Source organism: Mesoplodon mirus (assembly GCF_964341445.2).
Source record: "Mesoplodon mirus genome assembly, chromosome: 3".
In the NCBI taxonomy this organism is placed as follows: Eukaryota; Metazoa; Chordata; class Mammalia; order Artiodactyla; family Ziphiidae; genus Mesoplodon; species Mesoplodon mirus.
Window position 1 is genome coordinate 178,603,121 of NC_138978.1, and position 20,867 is coordinate 178,623,987.

Genomic DNA, 20,867 nt, shown 5'->3' on the forward strand with positions numbered 1-20,867 from the left:
TTTATTGAGTACCTACCACGCCCCGGCACAACATTAGCGCTGAAGATACACAAATAAATGAACAAACAAATAGCTTTGGCCACTGAGTCTAGCTGGGGAGACAAATGTGTTGTTTTCTATACCATATGGTAAGTACCATAATAAATAAATTATTTATATATATATAAATGGCTATGGAATATAGATGAGATATTGATTAATTCTGTTTGAGAAACATGAAACATGACTTCCAAGAATGACATTTAGGTAGGCACTTAAAAGGTGAGCAGAAGTAGGGTGAGGGGGAAGATATTCAAGGCAAAGAGAAAAGTGTGGATGCAGGTAAGGAGGCTTGACACACAAAATTCTGCCCCATCTCTGTCTTTTGGTTACTGCTAATCTGAAGGGAGTGTAGGAGAGAACCAAATAAACTTGTAGGCAAAGAAACCTGAAAAATGGAGTATCTGAGATTTCAAGAGGGAGCATAACTGGTGGAACACATGGTCCCACGCGATCGATCTTCTTCCACCTCCCTGACCACTCTTCTTGTTCACTCAGCGCCAGGCACACTCGTCCTTTTTGCTGTTTTTTCTTTTTTTTTTTTTTGGCTGCACCCTGTGGCTCGCAGGATCTAAGTTCCCCGACCAGGGATTGAACCCAGGCCCTCACAGTGAAAGCGCAGAGTCCTAACCAGTGGACCGCCAGGGAATTCCCTGCTGTTTCTTTAAGATGCGAGGCACGGGCTTCCTGGTGGTGCAGTGGTTGAGAGTCCGCCTGCCGATGCAGGGGACGTGGGTTCGTGCCCCGGTCCGGGAAGGTCCCACATGCTGCGGAGCGGCTGGGCCCGTGAGCCATGGCCGCTGAGCCTGCGCGTCCGGAGCCTGTGCTCCACAACGGGAGAGGCCACAACGGTGAGAGGCCCGCGTACCGGAAAAAAAAAAAAAAAAAAAAAGATGCCAGGCACACTCCTGCCTCAGGCTCTTTGCCCTTGCTGTTCCCACTGCCTAGAGTCCCATTCCCTCCCTCACTTCATCCCTCAGAGGACATACTTCATCCCTCAGAGGACCTCTCTGATGCCCTATCCAACACAGACACTACTCTCTTTGGTTTACCTAGTTGCTTCCCTCGCCCCACAAAGTATTTATTATAATCTCATTCATTTATTGTCTAACTCCCTGACTAGAATCCAAGCTTCATGAAGGCAGAGTCTTTGTTTTGCAGGCTGTTGTATCTCTAGAGTCTAGAATGGTACCTGGCAAAATTCAGGCACACAGAGTGAAATGAAGAAGAGGAAGGAAGTGGAGAAGGCTGCATGATGGGTTGGAAGTGGAGGAAAGGATATTGCAGGTGTGTAATGTAAGCTCCAACAGCCTCTATTTTATTGGGTAAGGAAACTGTGAGTTCATCTTCTGAGTGGAGGAGGGATGCAAGGTTTGGAACACCTGAGGGAAATGGAAAAGCAAGTAACATGGGGAGGAAGTTGGGAACTCAAACATTTGAACTCAAGCCAAACAAGTGATTAATTGTACTGTGCCTGGGGGTGAGGTGAGATCCAAAGAGGAGACAGCGCCTCCGCACCCAGCTGGTGGTGATTTGATTTATCTTTCTCGGAGTTGAATATAGAATTATAGGGTCGGGAGAAACGAGGACAGGCTCTCAGCAGAATAAGCAGGTGAGAGTGGGAATGAAGAAATAGGTGGAACTTTGGAAGGGAGAAAACAACCCACCTGAGAGCTATATGTGATGGCACAGAATCTGAAGGAATGAAACCAGAGCATAGACAGGGTTTCATTGGCTTCATGCTCAATGCCAAAAAAGAAAAAAAAAAAAAAAAGGAAAGAAAGAAAAGAAAAGAAAAGAAAAGACTCATCAGAAACATGCCTGCTATTTGGCAGCAGGGAATTCTTAATCAGCTGGAAGTGAGTTTTGGGACAAATCGCCAGCTGCTGTCCCCTTTTCTTCCTCTCCTCAGGAGAAACAGGCAGTAAAACAAACTGTGAGAACAGGCAGGAAAGAAATAGACCTGGGCCATCTTATTCCAATAATTCTCTCCTTTCTTCTACTGCTGTTATTATTTTATTAATAAGCCAGGGCTGCCGATGCTCCCTCTAAATGTAATTTACTATTGTGTGTGACCAGTTTTTGGATGGCAAAGAGAAATGTTTTCTCATAGTTGAGGATGGGACGTTTAGTGACCGATATCCAGAATTCCTTTCCTGGATGACCTGGATCATGGTATCTTATAGTTGTTTCTGAGATTTCTTTGTATGCCAGAAAATAATGAAAGCCAGCGGAATATGAAGTAGGTTTTTTTGTGTTACATAGTCCCTGCCGGATGCCAAAAGGGAGTCTTGCTTTCCACAAATGTGCTAAATTCCAGGATTAGGGTTTCTCTCTCTCTCTCTTTTTTTTTTTTTTTCCTTTTTTTTTTTTTTGCTGTACGCGGGCCTCTCACTGCTGTGGCCTCTCCCGTTGCGGAGCACAGGCTCCGGACGCGCAGGCTCAGTGGCCATGGCTCTCGGGCCCAGCTGCTCCGCGGCATGTGGGATCTTCACGGACCGGGGCACGAACCCGTGTCCCCTGCATCGGCAGGCGGACTCTCAACCACTGCGCCACGAGGGAAGCCCGGTGTCTCTTATTTTTATTAAGATTCTCAAATTTACCATGATCGCCTCTTCCCTGCAACTTGCCACTCAGGGTCTTCTCCGTCTCAGTTGGTAGCAGCTTCCATCCTTCAGGACAAAAACCTTGAACTCACCCTTGACTTTACTCTCCTATTCCATATCTATCCTATCAGGAAATTCTGTGGGTTCGGCCTTCAGAATACATCCCACATCTGACCACTTTTCACCATATCCACTGTTACTGCCCAAGCCACTTTCATCTTTTGCTTGGATTATTGCAAGGTCTTCCTACAGGTTCTCTGCTAACTTTCTGTCTGTTTTCCACGGCAGCTAGAGTGATTCCATTAAGATCTGTCAGATCATGGTACTCATCTGTTCAAAATCTTTCCATGACTCCCCACTTCACTCAGAGTAAAAGCCAAAGTCCTTACAATGGCCCTCAAGGCTGTACATTATCCGGCTCCTTATATCACTCTGCCTCATCTGCTGCTTCTCTCCACCTTATCTAGTCTCCTCCAGCTATCCTGGCCTCCTTGACAGTCCTGGAATATGCCAAGTAGGCTCCTACCTTAAGGCCTTAGCACTGGCTGTTCCCTCTGCCTGGAAGCCATCATGGAGGCTGTAGTTCAGAGATCCCCAACTGCCTGGCCACGGACTGGTACCAGTCCACGGCCTGTTAGGAACCCGGGCCGCACAGCAGGAGGTGAGCTGCGGGCATGCTAGCAAAGCTTCGTCTGCCGCTCCCCATAACGCTCATTCATCACTCGCCTGAACTATCCCCCCACCCCTCCCCGTCCGAAAAATTGTCTCTGGGAAACTGGTCCCTGGTGCCAGAAAGGTTGGGGACCGCTGCTGTAGTTCACTCCTTCAAGTCTGTGCTCACAGATCGTCTTTTGAGTGAGGTCTACCTTGACCACTTGATTTATTTATTCATTTATTTTAAAAGTTTTTTTGGATGTGGACCATTTCTTAAATCTTTATTGAATTTGTTACAATATTGCTTCTGTTTTATGTTTTGGTTTTCTGGCCATGAGGCATGTGGGATCCTTAGCTCCCAGACCAGGGATTGAACCCACACCCCCTGCACTGGAAGGGGAAGTCTCAACCACTGGACCACCAGGGAAGTCCCTTGACCACTTGATTTAAAATTGCACCTGCATGCCTCATCCCCTTAGCCCCTTTAATTTTTTCCTTATAACTATATTTGGTAATGTAAATATTAATTATTAATATACTCAGCTACTGATTTTGTTGTCCACCCAATTTTTGTTTTCTTCATTAATGTATCCCAGCACTTAGAAGAATACCCAGCATGTAGTAGGTATTGGATAAATATTTACTGAATAAAGGGATGAATTCCCTTTACTTGACTTAGGACAATCCTCTTAAAAAAGCTAGACTTTAAACTAGATTTTTGGAGACATTTTAATACTAATCAAATTAGCCATACTTTAATAGTTCCAGATATGTACCTGGGAGAGTAGGATAGGACTTTGATGGAGATTTTGGTAAGGGATATATTGGACAACGAAAGAATTGTCCATCCTTGAGGCTAGATAAATCCAGGTGCTTCACTCCACTTAAGCTCGCTCATAGAGACAATTTTGCCAGAACTAAGGCTTCCTGGAGTTAGGGTTCCCGGAATCTGTCTCCCTGGAAGGTGGAAGAGGGTACCTGAACCAGCTCTGCTACTCTTTCGAAATGAGCCTCTGCAATTCTCCTAGGCCTTGGCTTAGCTCCCTGCAAAGGGAGCAGTGTGTGGTCACATCCGAGACTGTCCTGAGGGTGTAACAAGCACCCGTCAGAAAGGAAATCCAGGACATTCTTGAGCAACAGAAAAGCAGCGCCTCAGAAAGCTGCTTTGCGCATTTCAAACTTTTTTGGTTTTATTTACCTATTTTAATTGTGGTAAAACAGACAAAATTGACCATTTTAGTCATTTTTAAATGTTTGGGTTTTTTGTTTGTTTGTTTTTAGTTATAGAAAGTCACACGTGAGTTCTAAATCAGAATTTGGACGATGGCAAATGAGACGAAAGGCGACAGCCCGAGGACTCCTTCACCAGGAACTCTCGGAATTCGCTGCGGGCTGAGAAGGCCCCGCCGATCTCCATCTTGCTGGGACGGGGCAGTCGCCGGGCCTCCAGGGACATCGGCCGTTCCAGCCGTGCGGCCGGGTCCTCCCATGAGGTCCGGTCGCCTGGCTCCGGCCGAGCCCCGCGGCAGCGCCGCGGGGAAGACCCGGCCAGGTGCCGAGTCTCGGTCCAAGGTTCAGCCTCCCGGCCCAGTTCGAAACTGCGGGGAGGTGAGGGCCGCAGCCCCCGGGCTCCTCCGGCGTCTTTCATTATCCCGTCTTTCAGAGGCGGCCTTACAGTCCCCGGCCCCGCCTGCAGGCGCGCGCTCCGGTCGCTCCGCCGCGCGCCCCCGGCGACGCGTCGTCCGAAGGCAAATAAAGAAAAGGTGACACGGCGCCCGCCACCCCGGGCGCGAGCCAACCGCCTCGCCTCCCTCCCGCCGCGGGCCCGCGCAGGCGCGCGCGGCTCCGTCCCCGCGGCCTCCCCTCCCCCAGCCAGCCTCGCGCGCCGCGGGCGGGGCTCCGCGCGGGGGGCGGAGCCGGCGCGGGCTCGGCGGGGGCCAGGCCCGAGGATTAGTTGGTTTCGGAGCAAAGGGGGGAGTCCGGGCCGTCTGAACGCTGAGTAGACAAAGCCGCGTCCGCGGGCCCGGTCGGAGGTGGGCCCGGGGCTCGGTGGCGCCCCAGACCGCGGGGAGAACTCTGCGGACCCGCACGGCGCCCCGCCACCCGCTGTCGCTTTGCAACAGGTCCGCCGCCTCCCGGGCGGCCTCCTTCTGCGCTCCCCACCCCCGCACCGCCCGACCCCCGGGGCGCCTCCACTCGGCTCCGAGCCGCGGTCTGGCCACCCGCTTCGATGCGGTTCGGGTCCAAAATGATGCCGGTAAGCGGGCTGGCGGGTAGGGGCCGGGGCCGGGGCCGGAAGTGTGCGGGGTCGCGGGCGGGGGTCTGGTGCGCGCCTTCGTGCAGGTCCCGAGAGGAGCCCGGGGGCCTGAGTCCGCGTCGCGGGTGGTCTTTGCGTTGCAAACCTCGGGAGAGCTGCTGCGGCTCCATCCTCCGGGCTCTCCACCCCAAGCTCCTGCGTGCGGGAGCGGGGAGACCCTCACCGAGGGGAGGGGTTCCAGCAACTGCTCCAGAGTCGGTGAGGCAGCCACTCGAACTTTTCTTTTTCTCTCTGGTTGGGTCCTGACTTTTTGCAGTTCTTGAAGGTCAAGAACAAGGGAACCGGGAATCTTGTTATTTGCTTTGTCTTTAAACAAACAACTTTAAGTTGGAGTGAAATATACCTACTGAAAAGAGAACTCTTGGTTTATTTTTAGTTGAATTTCGATCTTCATAGCTGTGATGGCAGCCAAGCCACTCTGTCTCTTTCTGGAAACTGGTTTTAATAAATGCAACCTCAAAAGTTTTTGATCGCAGTAAACGCATTTGCCTGGTTCCTCCTGTTTCCCACAACTTGTTTAGCGAGACCTCTGAGAAGATTAGTGAGTTCTTTATAGGCTCTGTAGGCTTTTGACGTGGCCACCAGGACACAGGTGAACTGCAGGTTTGAGACATTTGAAAGGCCCCTTTCCTTCAACGGTCGCAGAACCTGGAGGGTTGCAGTGGCTTATGCAGACTTCAGTAGTGTGTTTCCTCGAGGAAGTTGTACTTAAACCTCTCCCACTGAAGCGGGATCATCTTGCAGTCATCCGATGTTTTCTTATGGCTTCGTTTGTTAAAACAAAGAAACAACTTTTCTTTTAGTTTTATACAATCTGTGGAATGAGTGGCGACAAATTTTGTTTATATGCAGTCACAGATGCAGAATATAATATTCTTTCCCCAGGTCCCCTAGCTTGTGTTCAAGGAGGGCATCCTAAACTTTCACGTACTGGACACACTTAATTTATTGCATTTGATAATTGAGTTTACAGGGTTTGGGATAGTTTGTCCTGCCAGGGTTCAGGGAATTTGAAAGTGTTAATAGCATTATGCATCCTATTTTAGTTTAATACCTGGTTATGAAGTTAGGTTTGTGATGTGAATGCCCAATATTAAAATATGGACATTGGATAAGGATGAGGGATTTTGCTGTTAAAATTTTTTATTCCTTGGATTTTACATTTCTTTGCCTTAAAATAACTTTTGCAAGTTGTCTGTGAATTCTTCTTAAAAACAGGAGCAAGACAACAAGTGTGAGTTGTTGCAATATGATTTCTTCCTTGAAGAAGTAAGGTATTCTTTGGGCTTTCTTAATGCTCATGAAAGTTTTTTTTCTCCCAACTACATACCAGATCATCACAATCTATAAAAATTTATGTAGCTCTTTAGACTATATTTAATTTAGCAGCATGGTTCTTCTGATTGCCTTTCCTAATGTCAGTAGACTCTTAATGAGACTGTGGTGTGATGGCATGCGCAGTATTTGCTCAGCTCCTACCTTTGTGACTGTAGCCTTTTTTCTTTTTTACTGATTTGTTCCTCAATTTAACCATCTGCAAAATGGGGATGATAGTAGCTCTTAGGGTGGTTGTGAGGATTAGAGTCACTGTTTATGAAGCAGTTAGTGCCTCATTGCCTCGCTTAGAATAGTTGCTAGATAAGAACTTCTCCTGAATTTGCAATATTGGTTAAACTGGAGATTTTTATACTTGCGACACACAAAAATATGAAACAAATTTTCATTTAGTAACCTCATGTTATATGTGTCTTTATCCTGTAATGTTTGGGATACTTGAAAATAAGACTGTTTTCTTAAATATATTCTCCTCTTTAGCTTTTAATATGGATTTTTATTCCACCAAGTGAGGTTTTGAATTTATTACTTTGAAAAATTCTAATTTATCAGGAAGAGCATTATGCTTAATATGGAAAAATGGATAGTCTCAGAAAGTAGATAGTTGCCTTGATATGCTTTCTTGTTGGGGTAAAATGTACGTAACATAAAAATGACCATTTTAACCGTTTTTAAGGGTATAGTTCTGTGGCATTGAGAGTACATGTTTTGATCTGCTTTTAAAGGCATGCTAAAAATAATTTGCTGTTGATATTTAGGCTGCATTATATTAAAAATGTGCAAATAAATTGTGTTCATGTGTTTTCTCACCAAATGTTAGAGAATCAAGTGATTTTCTTCCATGTGGGACATGAAGTGATACTTGGACCCCAAACCAGAAGGGGATGATGCATTTTAGTAGGCTAACTAAAAATAAGTAGACAAGCGCTGAGGATCACAATAGAGGTAATGATAGGTTATTGCAGAAAAGGGGGTGATAATTACACTCATTTTCAGATACCTGCCATAGTTAGTATGTCTGGTTCTGTGATATTTCCACAACTTGGTGAGGAGAAACTGATTATTCTTTCACACTTGACAGCTTATTTTTTCTTCATTAAAGAAAGGGTCATTTGCAGTTTGACAGTATGGCTTTTTAGTGAGCCACTCTCATTGTATTTACTTATCAAATAAAGGGAAATCATCATTAAAAGCAAAATTTCTCAGCCATTTAAAATTATATCGGATATCTTTCTTTTCATTACTTTCATTTTGTGAAGTGTTGTATTCAAAGAAGAATATTTTTATGAAGGAGCTTAGCTAACTCTAAAAGCATTCACTGTTCTTTTTAGATATAGTTTTATAAAAATTTTTGTTTGTACTTGCTGCTGAAACGTAAATTAACAAAATGTACACACAAAACCACACACAGTATTCTGCAGTGCCACATGGAAGGCCAGAGGACTTGAATTTGCCTGTCTCAGTGGTTGATGTCATATATTTGGCATTTATATCCAGCTGTGATGGAAATGAACTGTATCTGTGCTGTCCAGTGTGGTAGCCACCTGCCACCTGCAGCCACTGCACTTGAAATGGGACTAGTGGGACCAAGGAATTGAATTTTAAAAAATATATATTTAATTTTAATTACATCGAAATAGTCACATGTGCCTGGTGGCCACTGACTGTATTTACAGTGCAGTCAGTTTGACGAAGTGGCTCAGAGGGTAATTTTACATTTGAATCCCATATTGCAGCTTCACATTTACATTAATAGTTTAAATGAAATAGTGATGGCCTGTTTATCCCTAATGACTTGGAGAATGGTTTTTCCGATTATTTAATTTAGTGTTCTGCCTAAACAAATTTTATCATGTAGCCCTAATACGGATATTTTCGAGAAAATAATAGCTTATTTTAAAGAGCTCAATTGAACTAATCATGATTTATTTTTAGGTTTATGGCTTCTTATCTTTTGGTGCTTCAGAGGTATCGTAATTATTTATAGTTATCCCATGATGCTGTGAAATAATATCTGATTATTTGAGCTTCGAGTCTGGGGAGTCTGGGACCAAAAAAATGGGATATTGTAGTAGCTCCTTTAGAAGTTTGATACCCGGTCAGTCGGATTTATATATTTCTAAAGAAAACTAGGTGCAGCTTCGTTAGATGTACAGCCCAAGAGCTTAACTTCTGCTGAAATACTTGTATTAGTTTCACGTAGAAGTGCTGGTTTTGTCCCTACTTTTTTTTTTTTTTTTTTTTTTTTTTTGCGGTACGCGGGCCTCTCACTGTTGTGGCCTCTCCCGTTGCGGAGCACAGGCTCCGGACGCGCAGGCTCAGCGGCCATGGCTCACGGGCCCAGCCGCTCCGCGGCACGTGGGGTCTTCCCGGACCGGGTCACGAACCCGTGTCCCCTGCATCGGCAGGCTGACTCTCAACCACTGTGCCACCGGGGAAGCGAAGTGCTGGTTTTATTTGCACATATTTTCCCAAACTGAAATTGTATTTTGAAATTACAAACCTTTCAAGTTATATAGCATTGAAACATTGTATTATTATGATTATACCATGTCCTGAAAGAATTTCTTCTTGTTGTTGAGTAGTAATGTAGTGAGTTAGTTTAGGTTTTATTCCAGAAGAAAGTTTAAGGTAGGTTCTCTATAGAATTGTAATTCTCAAAGGCTGTTAAACAAATCATCTATTTTAAAAAATGTGCAAAGTATCTCACATTTCATGTGCTGTAGTGAAATTTGTTGCCTTGTGACTTCTGCTACACTAATTAAACGCTGAAAAGCATTTAATAATTTCTGTATTTTTACCTGTTTCAGAGAAACCAGATTTAGACTTTATAAAGAAACGTAGCACAAACGTGTACCCGCTTCTATTTAAAAAATTAACTTAGAACTTCTTTATCTGGGAGGGACACGGAGGGTCATTTATTCATACACCGCTTCTAGGAAGAACTGTTTTCTCTCCCTCTTCACGTCCCCTGCCCCCCAGCAGCAGACAGTAAAAACAAGAAAACAAAACCTCTCTTTTCTGGAGCTTTTAAGGAATACTGTAGACCTTTATCTCTTGGTAATCTACCATAGTGTGTGAGACTCCTTAAAAAGTCTTTCTAAAGCTAACTTAACACTGAGCCATTCTTGCAGCTCACGTGAGGTCCAGCCTCTCTCCAGCTCAAATAGGGTAACTGCGTACCAATACATGTTGGTATGATTTGCCATCACGTACTGTAAACCTCTCACCACCCTTCTCTACCAACAAGTATCACAAAGAATATGAAGAATGGGATATAAGAATTCAGGAATCCAGGGTGTTCTTTTCAGCTCATGCCATGTAGTCAAGTCAAACATTATTTAAATACTTTTTTTTTTGACGGTGTGCTAGGTACCGAACAGAACATTTTCCTTAGATGTCATTGAGAAAAGCAAACATAGATGACAGACCATGTGAGAGGCATACTTACACTGGAGTGGTAGGTTAGACAGTAAACTTTTTCATCTTCTTGGGGAGAGCCAAGAAGTCTTAGTCATTAGGAGATCCTTTAGGAGCACTGAGGATTCTTAAAACGTTCTGCATACTGTCTTATCAAACGAAAACTATCTTATCGAAGAAATGCACATTCTCAACATAGTTAGATCATGTGCAAGAAAAGTAGCTTCGCAGACTCAGCCACTGTGGCCATTTTTAGCTCTTTTCTACATAAAACTTATCCAAAAAACAAATGATTTATTTGGTTAATGGAACCAGATTTTCATTGGAACTGTTCATGGGGCCGGTAAATACTGAACTTTCCCTTTCGAAATGCATATTTCAGTGGTTTTTCTAGAAACAGATTTATAACTTAGTACTATTTATTTAAATTTGAAACATTTCTACCAGAAATCCCTAAGGCACAAGTTTAGGGAAGTAAACTATTGGAGAATACCAGCTGACACTTCTAGTGGTAAAAATACAAAATGGTCAAGGCAGTGTGTCGGTCTTCCACAGTGGAATGAACAGTTTCCCTGTAAACCAGCATGGGTGAAAGCCCTGTGCCCTCATATCCCACCCAGGATGGAGAGGGAGCTTCTCCTGGAACCCCTGGTGTGCCCAACACCTGCCCGGAGGTTAGGCTGCTCATCCCAGGTAATCTCTTTATGACCCTGTGAAGCGAGGCTACCCCCTTCTCATACAACAGATAAGGAATTTCAGGCTCAAAGGGTTTCGGTAATTTACTGCAGGTCACTTGGCAGAAATGAAATGAAAACGAGGTCTACCTGTGAAGAAATGTTCTGGAATGTTTTGTTTTGTTTTGTTTTGGCTGAGCCGCATGGCATGTGGAATCTTAGTTTCCCGACCAGGGATTGAACCCATGCCCCCCGGCAGTGGAAGCGCAGAGTCCTAACCACTGGACCACCAGGGAAGTCCCTCTAGAATGTATTTATATACTGGGCAGGACAGTAGTCATGATGTTCTTTTGGCTAATGATAACTTCAAATATTGCTTTTCAGAGCATAACTATAATTATTTTTGACGTAGAAAAAGGAAAACAGAGGTATCTTCCCATATTTAAATCCAAACTGGATGAGAAGATTGGTAAACGTTTCTTAGCAAGTTTCGACTGATGTGGAGCTGACCTCACCCTGTGCAGAGTATTATTTTTTTCTACGTCTAATACTTCCATAGAGATCTTAGTTCTTCCACGTCAGCAGGGAAAGAGAAGGGGTGTAACGATTACCTTTTTTTTCCCTCTTCTTTTTTTTTAATGTTTACCTTTTGTATGAGGGGTGTTGGATAATCTTTCTTTCCACGATGGTATCTTTAAACAGGGTGTGAAGGTGATGAGGTAGGAAAGAAAGGACAGAGTAGACCAGGCGTGTTGGGAGCCGTGGAGGGCAAGGAAAGTGCGGCGTCTGCTGAGAGATTGCCGTCGTCCTTGTGCAGTCATCTCCAGTGGCTTGAGAGGTACAGCAGTGACTTGAAGGAATGCCCGCTGCTGGGGGGATCTCCGGATGGGGGCAGAGGGACAGCATGTCCCCTTGCTGCCCCAGGGTTGTGTGTATAGTGAGGAATAGTGATTCAGTTTAATCAGATGAATTTATCGGAAGGAAACTAGGGACTGATGTCAGACGAAATCACATTAAGTCATCGCTCTTCATTCTTCCTCATTAACCTGCTGATTGTTTCTGGATGGCCTTTTGGAGGCAACATCTGTTCAACAGGTATTTAGTGAACATCCACTATATTCCAGCCACTGTTCTAAGTGCCATGGACACAGGAAAGAAGGGAGCTTACCTTTCAAGGAGTTGAGTGTGGGGCTTGGAGGGGGGTGGATATGGAAAGTAATAAAACAAAACATGAGAGGTATGTAGGGTTTAAATAGCATCATGGGACTGGGATGGCTGCTTTAGATTGGATGGTCAGGGAAGTGACATTTCGGCTGAGACCTGAATGACAAGAAGGGGCTGGTCTTGTGAAGATTTGTGGGAGGGGCATATCAAGTAGGCAGAATTCCCAGGGGCTGGTGCAAAGGCCCAGAGGAAGCAACGGGGATGGTGAGGCTGGAGATTAGCAGGCTGGGGGCGGGTGGCAGGAGCGGAGGTGCAGAGGTGCAGCGTGTAGGCTTTCCTGGGCTGGGGCGAAGATTTTAGGTGGCAGGGGAGGGGATGTGGCAGCCACTGGAAGAGTTTTAAGCAGTAAAAGTGACATAATCTGAGAGATTAGAAAAGATCCCTCGGTTGCTGTGTGAGAATGGATGATGGCGGTGCCAGAGCGAAAGAACTGGGAAAGGTGCGAGAGACTGATAACCCACGTCATAGGAAGACTACAGAAAACCACCTGAGATGGATAAAAGCGTTATCACCCCGAGGGCCCAGCTGTTAGTGTGAACTGGCTGTGAACTCAGTCCACACAGTGTGTGACTTGCTCTAGGCGTTCAGAAGCTTCAAGGGTGAGAGAAGAAACAGTAACACCTGCCCGGGGTTGGGATTAAGACCAGGCCAGGGATGCGGAGGGTAACATGTCCACAAGCTCCTCCTGTGGGACTAAAGAGGAACCAGACTTTTTATATCGTTAGAGCGCTCTGCAGAGCTTGAGAGAAAGCCGCCTTCTGTCTCCGTGGTTCTTTAAACGGAGCGGGGCACATCAGGTTTCTTACAGAAGCCATAACCCTGCAAGTGTTTTACAACTGTGCCTTTGACCGTGTGACCACGCCACCTTGGAAGCTTCTGATACTTTCTCCTACAAGTTCCTTGACCTCCTTTTTTTTTTGTTAGCGCTGTGATAATCTTCATTTTATTGACAAATACAAAGCAGCCAGCGATCTAGGAAATTCAAGTCAGAGGTGACTTGAATTCTAGAAAGGGTCTCCTCGTGCCAGTGTTTTTCTGCACCCCGACAATATCTAGTTGCTAACTGATAGCTGGTTTGTGATGTGTAGGTCGTTTTTTGGTAATTTATTGAGCTCCTGGAAAGGGGGGGCTATTTTATTTTATTTTATTTTTTTTTTTTTTGCGGTACACGGGCCTCTCACTGCTGTGGCCTCTCCCGTTGTGGAGCACAGGCTCCGGACGCGCAGGCTCAGCGGCCATGGCTCACGGGCCCAGCCGCTCCGCGGCATGTGGGATCTTCCCAGACCGGGGCACGAACCCGTGTCCCTTGCAGTGGCAGGTGGACTCTCAAGCACTGTGGGGGGGGTATTTTGGATAACACTTTTATTTTAAAGGTAGATAGGATCCTTTCTCTGGTAGGTTTTGCTTGCTGCTTTCAGTGGTCGGGAGACCTAGGCGTTATCCTGCTTTCCTTCCGTTCTTCTGTTTTCTCCCATAATGGTTTCATCACTGTCACGGACCCCTCCTCTCTAGCCCCTGCATCACCCCTCGCCTGCCTGGACTGGGGTGATCCTCTCCTTATTTGTCTTCTTACCCTTACTGTTCTTCATGCCTTCAATCCATCTATACACTACTTCGTGGTGGTCTTTCTTACACTACTTCGTGGTGGTCTTTCTTTCTTTTTTTAATTAATTAATTGATTTATTTTTGGCTGCGTTGGGTCTTTGTTGCTGTGCGTGGGCTTTCTCTAGTTGTGGCGAGCGGGGGCTACTCTTCCTTGCGGTGGGCGGGCTTCTCATTGTGGTGGCTTCTCTTTTTGCGTAGCACGGGCTCTAGGCGCATGGGCTGCAGTAGTTGTGGCATGCGGGCTCAGTAATTGTGGCTCGCGGGCTTCAGTAGTTGTGGCTCGTGAGCTCTAGAGTGCAGGCTCAGTAGTTGTGGCGCACGGGCTTAGTTGCTCCGCAGCATGTGGGATCTTCCCGGACCAGGGCTCAAACCTGTGTCCCCTGCCTTGGCAGGCGGATTCCTAACCACTGCACCACCAGGGAAGACCCCGTGGTGGTCTTTCTGAAACAGCAGTCTGTCTCTTCCCCCTCCAGAATTCTTCCAGACTGACTTGTATTACTTACAGACTATGATATAACCTCCTTAGCTAGATACCAAAGTTTCTTTATTGTCTAGCCCGGTGGATTTCGATTTCGGCCTTTTTGTGTCAAGATAGACTTCCAGAATATTTTGCCTCTCAGTGGGCAGTGGAAGGGATTGAAAGACTCAAAACATGGAACAGGTCAGCACTTCAAACTCAGCACCCACCGTGGAGGGGCAGTAAATAGTGTGTTTGCTTTGTGCTGAATGGAAGAGCAGCCACCTCCTCACTGCTCAGCCAGCCTTCCTTCAGGATCGAGGGGCAGTTCTGGAAGATGTGCTCACCACCTCGCTCATGCTCCCAGGGACCCTGCGTTAGGACTGTTTGTGGGGCCTGATCCGTTTTCCTTTCTCTCACAGTAAGTTGCGCCTTCTTGTATATTGCCGTCCACCACCTGCTCTGCAGCATCTGACTTTCCCAGAATTCTCTGTGTGTGTAAAACAAGTTTTGTACGTTGTAGGTTTCTACGGCGCAGCTACGACCCGGTTGAAAAGTGACCTGTCTCTTCTGCTCGTCCTCCCACCTTCCTGTTTCCGCAGTTCCAGGATTGCAGGGACGATAGCATGCTAGGTTTCCTCACGCCTTTGCATGTGATGTTTTCCTGCCTGGATGGCCCTCTTCCTGCTTGTCTTACTCATCCTGCAGTTTTCGGCTCAGTAGTCCTCCCTGAAAGGAGTGCTTTTTTCCCCTGTACTCACTGCACGTCATCTGAACTTCCACCAGGAAGTTCTCCCGTTGTCACATGTTTGCTGTGCCCCTGTGTTGCTCTGTGTGCTGCTTGAGTGTGTGGCCGGTCCTCTCGTCTCTGTGTTTCTAACACTGAGCACAGTGTTTGACACACTGTGGGCATTTAATAAGTGTTGTTTGGGTGATGAATGTTATTATTTTTGATTTTCTTTGGTGAGGGTAATTCTTGCCTATTTAAATTTGTGTCCATAGTTGGGTTTTAAGCTTTCCCAGAGAATTTCACAGAGGTGAGATCTTTGAAAATGGAGGACCACTTCCATAGCAAAGTGCGAGGTAGAAAGGAAAGAAGTAGAAGCAGTGGTTTGGTTGTACTCATGGCATCATGGATGGATCTTAAAAATACACTGCTTACAGGGAACTCTACTCAGTACTCTGTAATGACCTATATGGGAAAACAATCTAAAAAAAGAGTTGGATATAGGGCTTCCCTGGTGGCGCAGTGGTTGAGAATCCCCCTGCCAATGCAGGGGACACGGGTTCGATCCTTGGTCCGGGAAGATCCCACATGCCGCGGAGCAGCTAAGCCCGTGCACCACAACTACTGAGCCTGTGCTCTAGAGCCCGTGAGCCACAACTACTGAGCCACGTGCCACAACTACTGAAGCCCGTGCGCCTAGAGCGCGTGCTCCGTAATGAGAAGCCACCGCAATGAGAAGCCCACGCACCGCAACAAAGAGTAGCCCCCGCTCACCGCAACTAGAGAAGGCCCGCGCACAGCAGCGAAGACCCAACAACAGCCAAAAATAAATAAATAAAATAAATTAATTAAAAAAAAAGTGGATATATGTATATATATAATTGATTCTTTACGGTACAGCAGAAATTAACACAACGTTGCAAATCAACTATACTCCAATAAAAACTTTAAAAAAATACGGTGCTTAGTGAATAAAAGCAAAAGATAGAATGAGGTCTGTAACAGTATCTTTATGTAAAACAAGACACATGCCTACACGACAGCGGTACTCAGTTTAGAAGAAGGCATACTAACCAACGTCAAGCTTACAGAATGGTTGAGATGGTGAGATGGAGAATGAACTAGTTGATATTTTTTTAGTTCTTTTATTTTGTTTTTTGTCTATGACATATTTAAAGCAGAGTAGCCTAAAGCTTTGGTGGAATTTGAAATCTGTCTAAATCAGGCTTCAGGCATAGTTGAAAAGGAGAGACAAGATTTCTTAGGTTATCCCAAAGTTAGCAGAATGCTTTGTTTTCTTCACTTGAGACACTGTCTGGCTCTGAGAAAGCTCACTTTGAAGTTATACCACGTGTTCGCATATAAATGCTTCTTATGCCTGATGACATGAACATACTCTCCTCATGTCTCCTGTTCACGTTCCCATCTTCTGGGGAACTTTGAGTCTTTGAACCACAGTAGCATCGGTTCAGTTGAACAAACACGTATTACTGATTTGCTATGTGTAGTATTTTGTGGGGGCAGGAGAAAAACTGGGAGGAGGAAGCATTTAAGGACCAAAACCCCTGTCCCAAATGAATTTATAGATCCGTAAGACAGATAAGACAGGGATCCAAACAACTGTGGTGTGAGTGGTTGTGTGAGAAGCAAAGAGAAAGTTTACTTCCGGCTGGAGGTGTATATGTGTGGGAGGGACGGGGTTGGAGGCAGTTTTATGGCTTTGAATTATTCGAGAAGGATAGGGATGATTTTGACACTAAGGAACAGGGTGGAAGAAGCGTGAGCTATGCTCGGGAGGGAAGTGAGGAAAAGAGTGGGTTTTCTAGATTTCTCATTTGCTGATTTGAGGCCCTAACCGTGGGGCAGATAATTTAAAATGCGTTTTGGGTCTTAGTATTTCTTTCTTTTTCTTTTTTAAAAAAAAAATAAATTTATTTATTTATTTTTGACTGCGTTGGGTCCTTGTTGCTGTGTGCGGGCTTTCTTTTAGTTGTGGCGAGTGGGGGCTAGTCTTCGTTATGGTGTGCGGGCTTCTCATTGCTGTGACTTCTCTTGTTGCGGAGCACGGGCTCTAGGCACACAGGCTTCAGTAGTTGTGGCGCACGGGCTTAGTTGCTCTGCGGCACGTGGGATCTTCCCGGACCAGGGCTCGAACCCGTGTCCCCTGCATTGGCAGGCGGATTCTTAACCACTGCGTCACCAGGGAAGCCCCTGGGTCTTAGTATTTCTTGAAATTGACCAGAAATTCCTTGAAATTCAAAACATGCAAAGACAAATAGCATTGTATATGAATCTGATTTTTTAAATTGAAGTATCATTGATGTTCCGTATCATGTAAGTTGCAGGTATAACAGTCTGTGCTGTTTTGACATTGTCGCTGGGTTAACCATCGGCATTATAATAGTTAATATACGCTATACAGATTATAATAGTTAATATACGCTATACAGATTCTAATAGTTAATATACGCTATACAGATTATAATAGTTAATATACGCTATACAGATTCTAATAGTTAATATACGCTATACAGATTATAATCGTTAATATACGCTATACAGATTATAATCGTTAATATACGCTATACAGATTATAATCGTTAATATACGCTATACAGATTATAATAGTTAATATACGCTATACAGATTATAATAGTTAATATACGCTATACAGATTATAATCGTTAATATACGCTATACAGATTATAATCGTTAATATACGCTATACAGATTATAATAGTTAATATACGCTATACAGATTATAATCGTTAATATACGCTATACAGATTATAATCGTTAATATACGCTATACAGATTATAATCGTTAATATACGCTATACAGATTATAATCGTTAATATACGCTATACAGATTATAATCGTTAATATACGCTATACAGATTATAATCGTTAATATACGCTATACAGATTCTAATCGTTAATATACGCTATACAGATTCTAATCGTTAATATACGCTATACAGATTCTAATCGTTAATATACGCTATACAGATTCTAATCGTTAATATACGCTATACAGATTCTAATCGTTAATATACGCTATACAGATTCTAATCGTTAATATACGCTATACAGATTCTAATCGTTAATATACGCTATACAGATTCTAATCGTTAATATACGCTATACAGATTCTAATCGTTAATATACGCTATACAGATTCTAATCGTTAATATACGCTATACAGATTCTAATCGTTAATATACGCTATACAGATTCTAATCGTTAATATACGCTATACAGATTCTAATCGTTAATATACGCTATACAGATTCTAATCGTTAATATACGCTATACAGATTCTAATCGTTAATATACGCTATACAGATTCTAATCGTTAATATACGCTATACAGATTCTAATCGTTAATATACGCTATACAGATTATAATCGTTAATATACGCTATACAGATTCTAATCGTTAATATACGCTATACAGATTCTAATCGTTAATATACGCTATACAGATTCTAATCGTTAATATACGCTATACAGATTCTAATCGTTAATATACGCTATACAGATTATAATCGTTAATATACGCTATACAGATTATAATGGTTAATATACGCTATACAGATTATAATCGTTAATATACGCTATACAGATTATAATCGTTAATATACGCTATACAGATTATAATCGTTAATATACGCTATACAGATTATAATGGTTAATATACGCTATACAGATTATAATGGTTAATATACGCTATACAGATTATAATCGTTAATATACGCTATACAGATTATAATCGTTAATATACGCTATACAGATTATAATAGTTAATATACGCTATACAGATTATAATCGTTAATATACGCTATACAGATTATAATCGTTAATATACGCTATACAGATTATAATCGTTAATATACGCTATACAGATTATAATAGTTAATATACGCTATACAGATTATAATAGTTAATATACGCTATACAGATTATAATAGTTAATATACGCTATACAGATTATAATAGTTAATATACGCTATACAGATTATAATAGTTAATATACGCTATACAGAGTATAATAGTTAATATACGCTATACAGAGTATAATAGTTAATATACGCTATACAGAGTATAATAGTTAATATACGCTATACAGAGTATAATAGTTAATATACGCTATACAGAGTATAATAGTTAATATACGCTATACAGATTATAATAGTTAATATACGCTATACAGATTATAATAGTTAATATACGCTATACAGATTCTAATAGTTAATATACGCTATACAGATTCTAATAGTTAATATACGCTATACAGATTATAATGGTTAATATACGCTATACAGATTATAATCGTTAATATACGCTATACAGATTATAATCGTTAATATACGCTATACAGATTCTAATCGTTAATATACGCTATACAGATTCTAATCGTTAATATACGCTATACAGATTATAATGGTTAATATACGCTATACAGATTATAATAGTTCATATACGCTATACAGATTATAATAGTTCATATACGCTATACAGATTATAATAGTTAATATACGCTATACAGATTATAATAGTTCATATACGCTATACAGATTATAATAGTTAATATACGCTATACAGATTAAGGTGCACTGCTGTTATCTGTTGGTGAGACAACTAATGCTTTACTTTATTTACAGCACGTCACCCAGAAACTTAGCTTCCTGTTAGGTCCCTGCTTATAACCCCCTAATGCAGTGGTTCTCAAACTTCAGTGGGATTTCTGAGCCCCACCCCAAGGTTTTCTGAGTCAGGAGGTCTAGGCAGGGGCCGAGACTTCCTATTTCTGACAGGTTCCCAGGTGACGCTGGTACTGTTGGTCTGGGGACCACACCTGGAGAACTGCTCTAGTGATGTTTCCCTCATTCTTCAGCCTGCATCCCTTATTCTTGACCTACAAAAGGCCCTGCATCAGCTGTTTACCTCTCTGCCCTCGTTCACACATGCCTGTATTCCTGACATACTGGCCTTCTTTGTGGTCGTGCAACAGGCCAAGCCCGTCCCCGTCTCAGGGCCTTTGCATGGAATGTCGTCCCCGGATGTTGCGAGTGGCCGGCTCTTTCAGCCTCACTTCAGCTGCCCCTCCCCAGATGCCTCCCCCAGCCATGACTGGCCGCCTCCTCTCATCATCTGCGTCACTTTCTGTCACATCGCCTTATAACACCATGCTCATTTGTCTATCGTCAGTCTCTTTTTCCCGCCCCAAAGGGTGCAGGCTTTCCCATCACTGTGTTCCCAGTGTGACACTGGTTCTCAGTAAATCCTAATGGATGAGTGGATGAAAGATGTTGCAGTCAACAAGGAGTTGGGATTGAGAGGAAACTGAACGAGGAACTTCTTTAGAGTGACTGACGTTGATGGGATTAAGACTCAGTCTCAGGGGAGGTGACTGTTCTGTTGATGTAGATGAAGTGCTTATGTAACCGGATACCTAAGACCAGCTAGTTTTCAGTATGTAATGAATTTTTCCTGCAATTAAAGTAACCACTTCATATTTGCAGTGTCATTTTCCCCAGAATGGTAATTATCTCAGAAAATGATTGTGTACTCTAGGTGACACTGAATGAATGGCTAGAATATCCCATATGTGATGAACATTTTTTTAACAGTACTGTTCAAATTGGTATGGAGACGAATGTGTCATTGATTTGTAGATTCTACTCACTTGCTATTGTGACCAAAGAAATAGCTTATGATGTAAAAAAAAACAATCCATTGAATATGATTTTATAATTTTTTTAAGTAACTCAGATGTCTCATAGAAACTGATGGGCTGATGTTTAA

At 43.4% G+C, this 20,867-nt stretch overlaps 1 protein-coding gene across 3 annotated transcripts in view; it reads left to right on the forward strand.

Moving 5' to 3' along the window:
* The window catches only part of TP53BP2 (tumor protein p53 binding protein 2), a 194,343-nt gene that overhangs the window by 125,316 nt on the left and 48,160 nt on the right, over positions 1-20,867 (forward strand). Inside the window, exon 1 of one of the 3 annotated variants that reach the window (XM_082615457.1) lies at positions 4,889-4,907. The exons of 1 other annotated variant lie outside the window; for it this stretch is intronic. Coding sequence is in view for 1 of the 2 variants with exons in the window: in XM_082615458.1 (XP_082471584.1) it covers positions 5,530-5,556 (27 nt within the window). In the remaining variant the exon portion in view is untranslated. Of the gene's footprint in view, positions 1-4,888; positions 4,908-5,256; positions 5,557-20,867 lie in introns of those variants that run through there. One more of the 3 variants, XM_082615458.1, reaches the window with a different exon arrangement.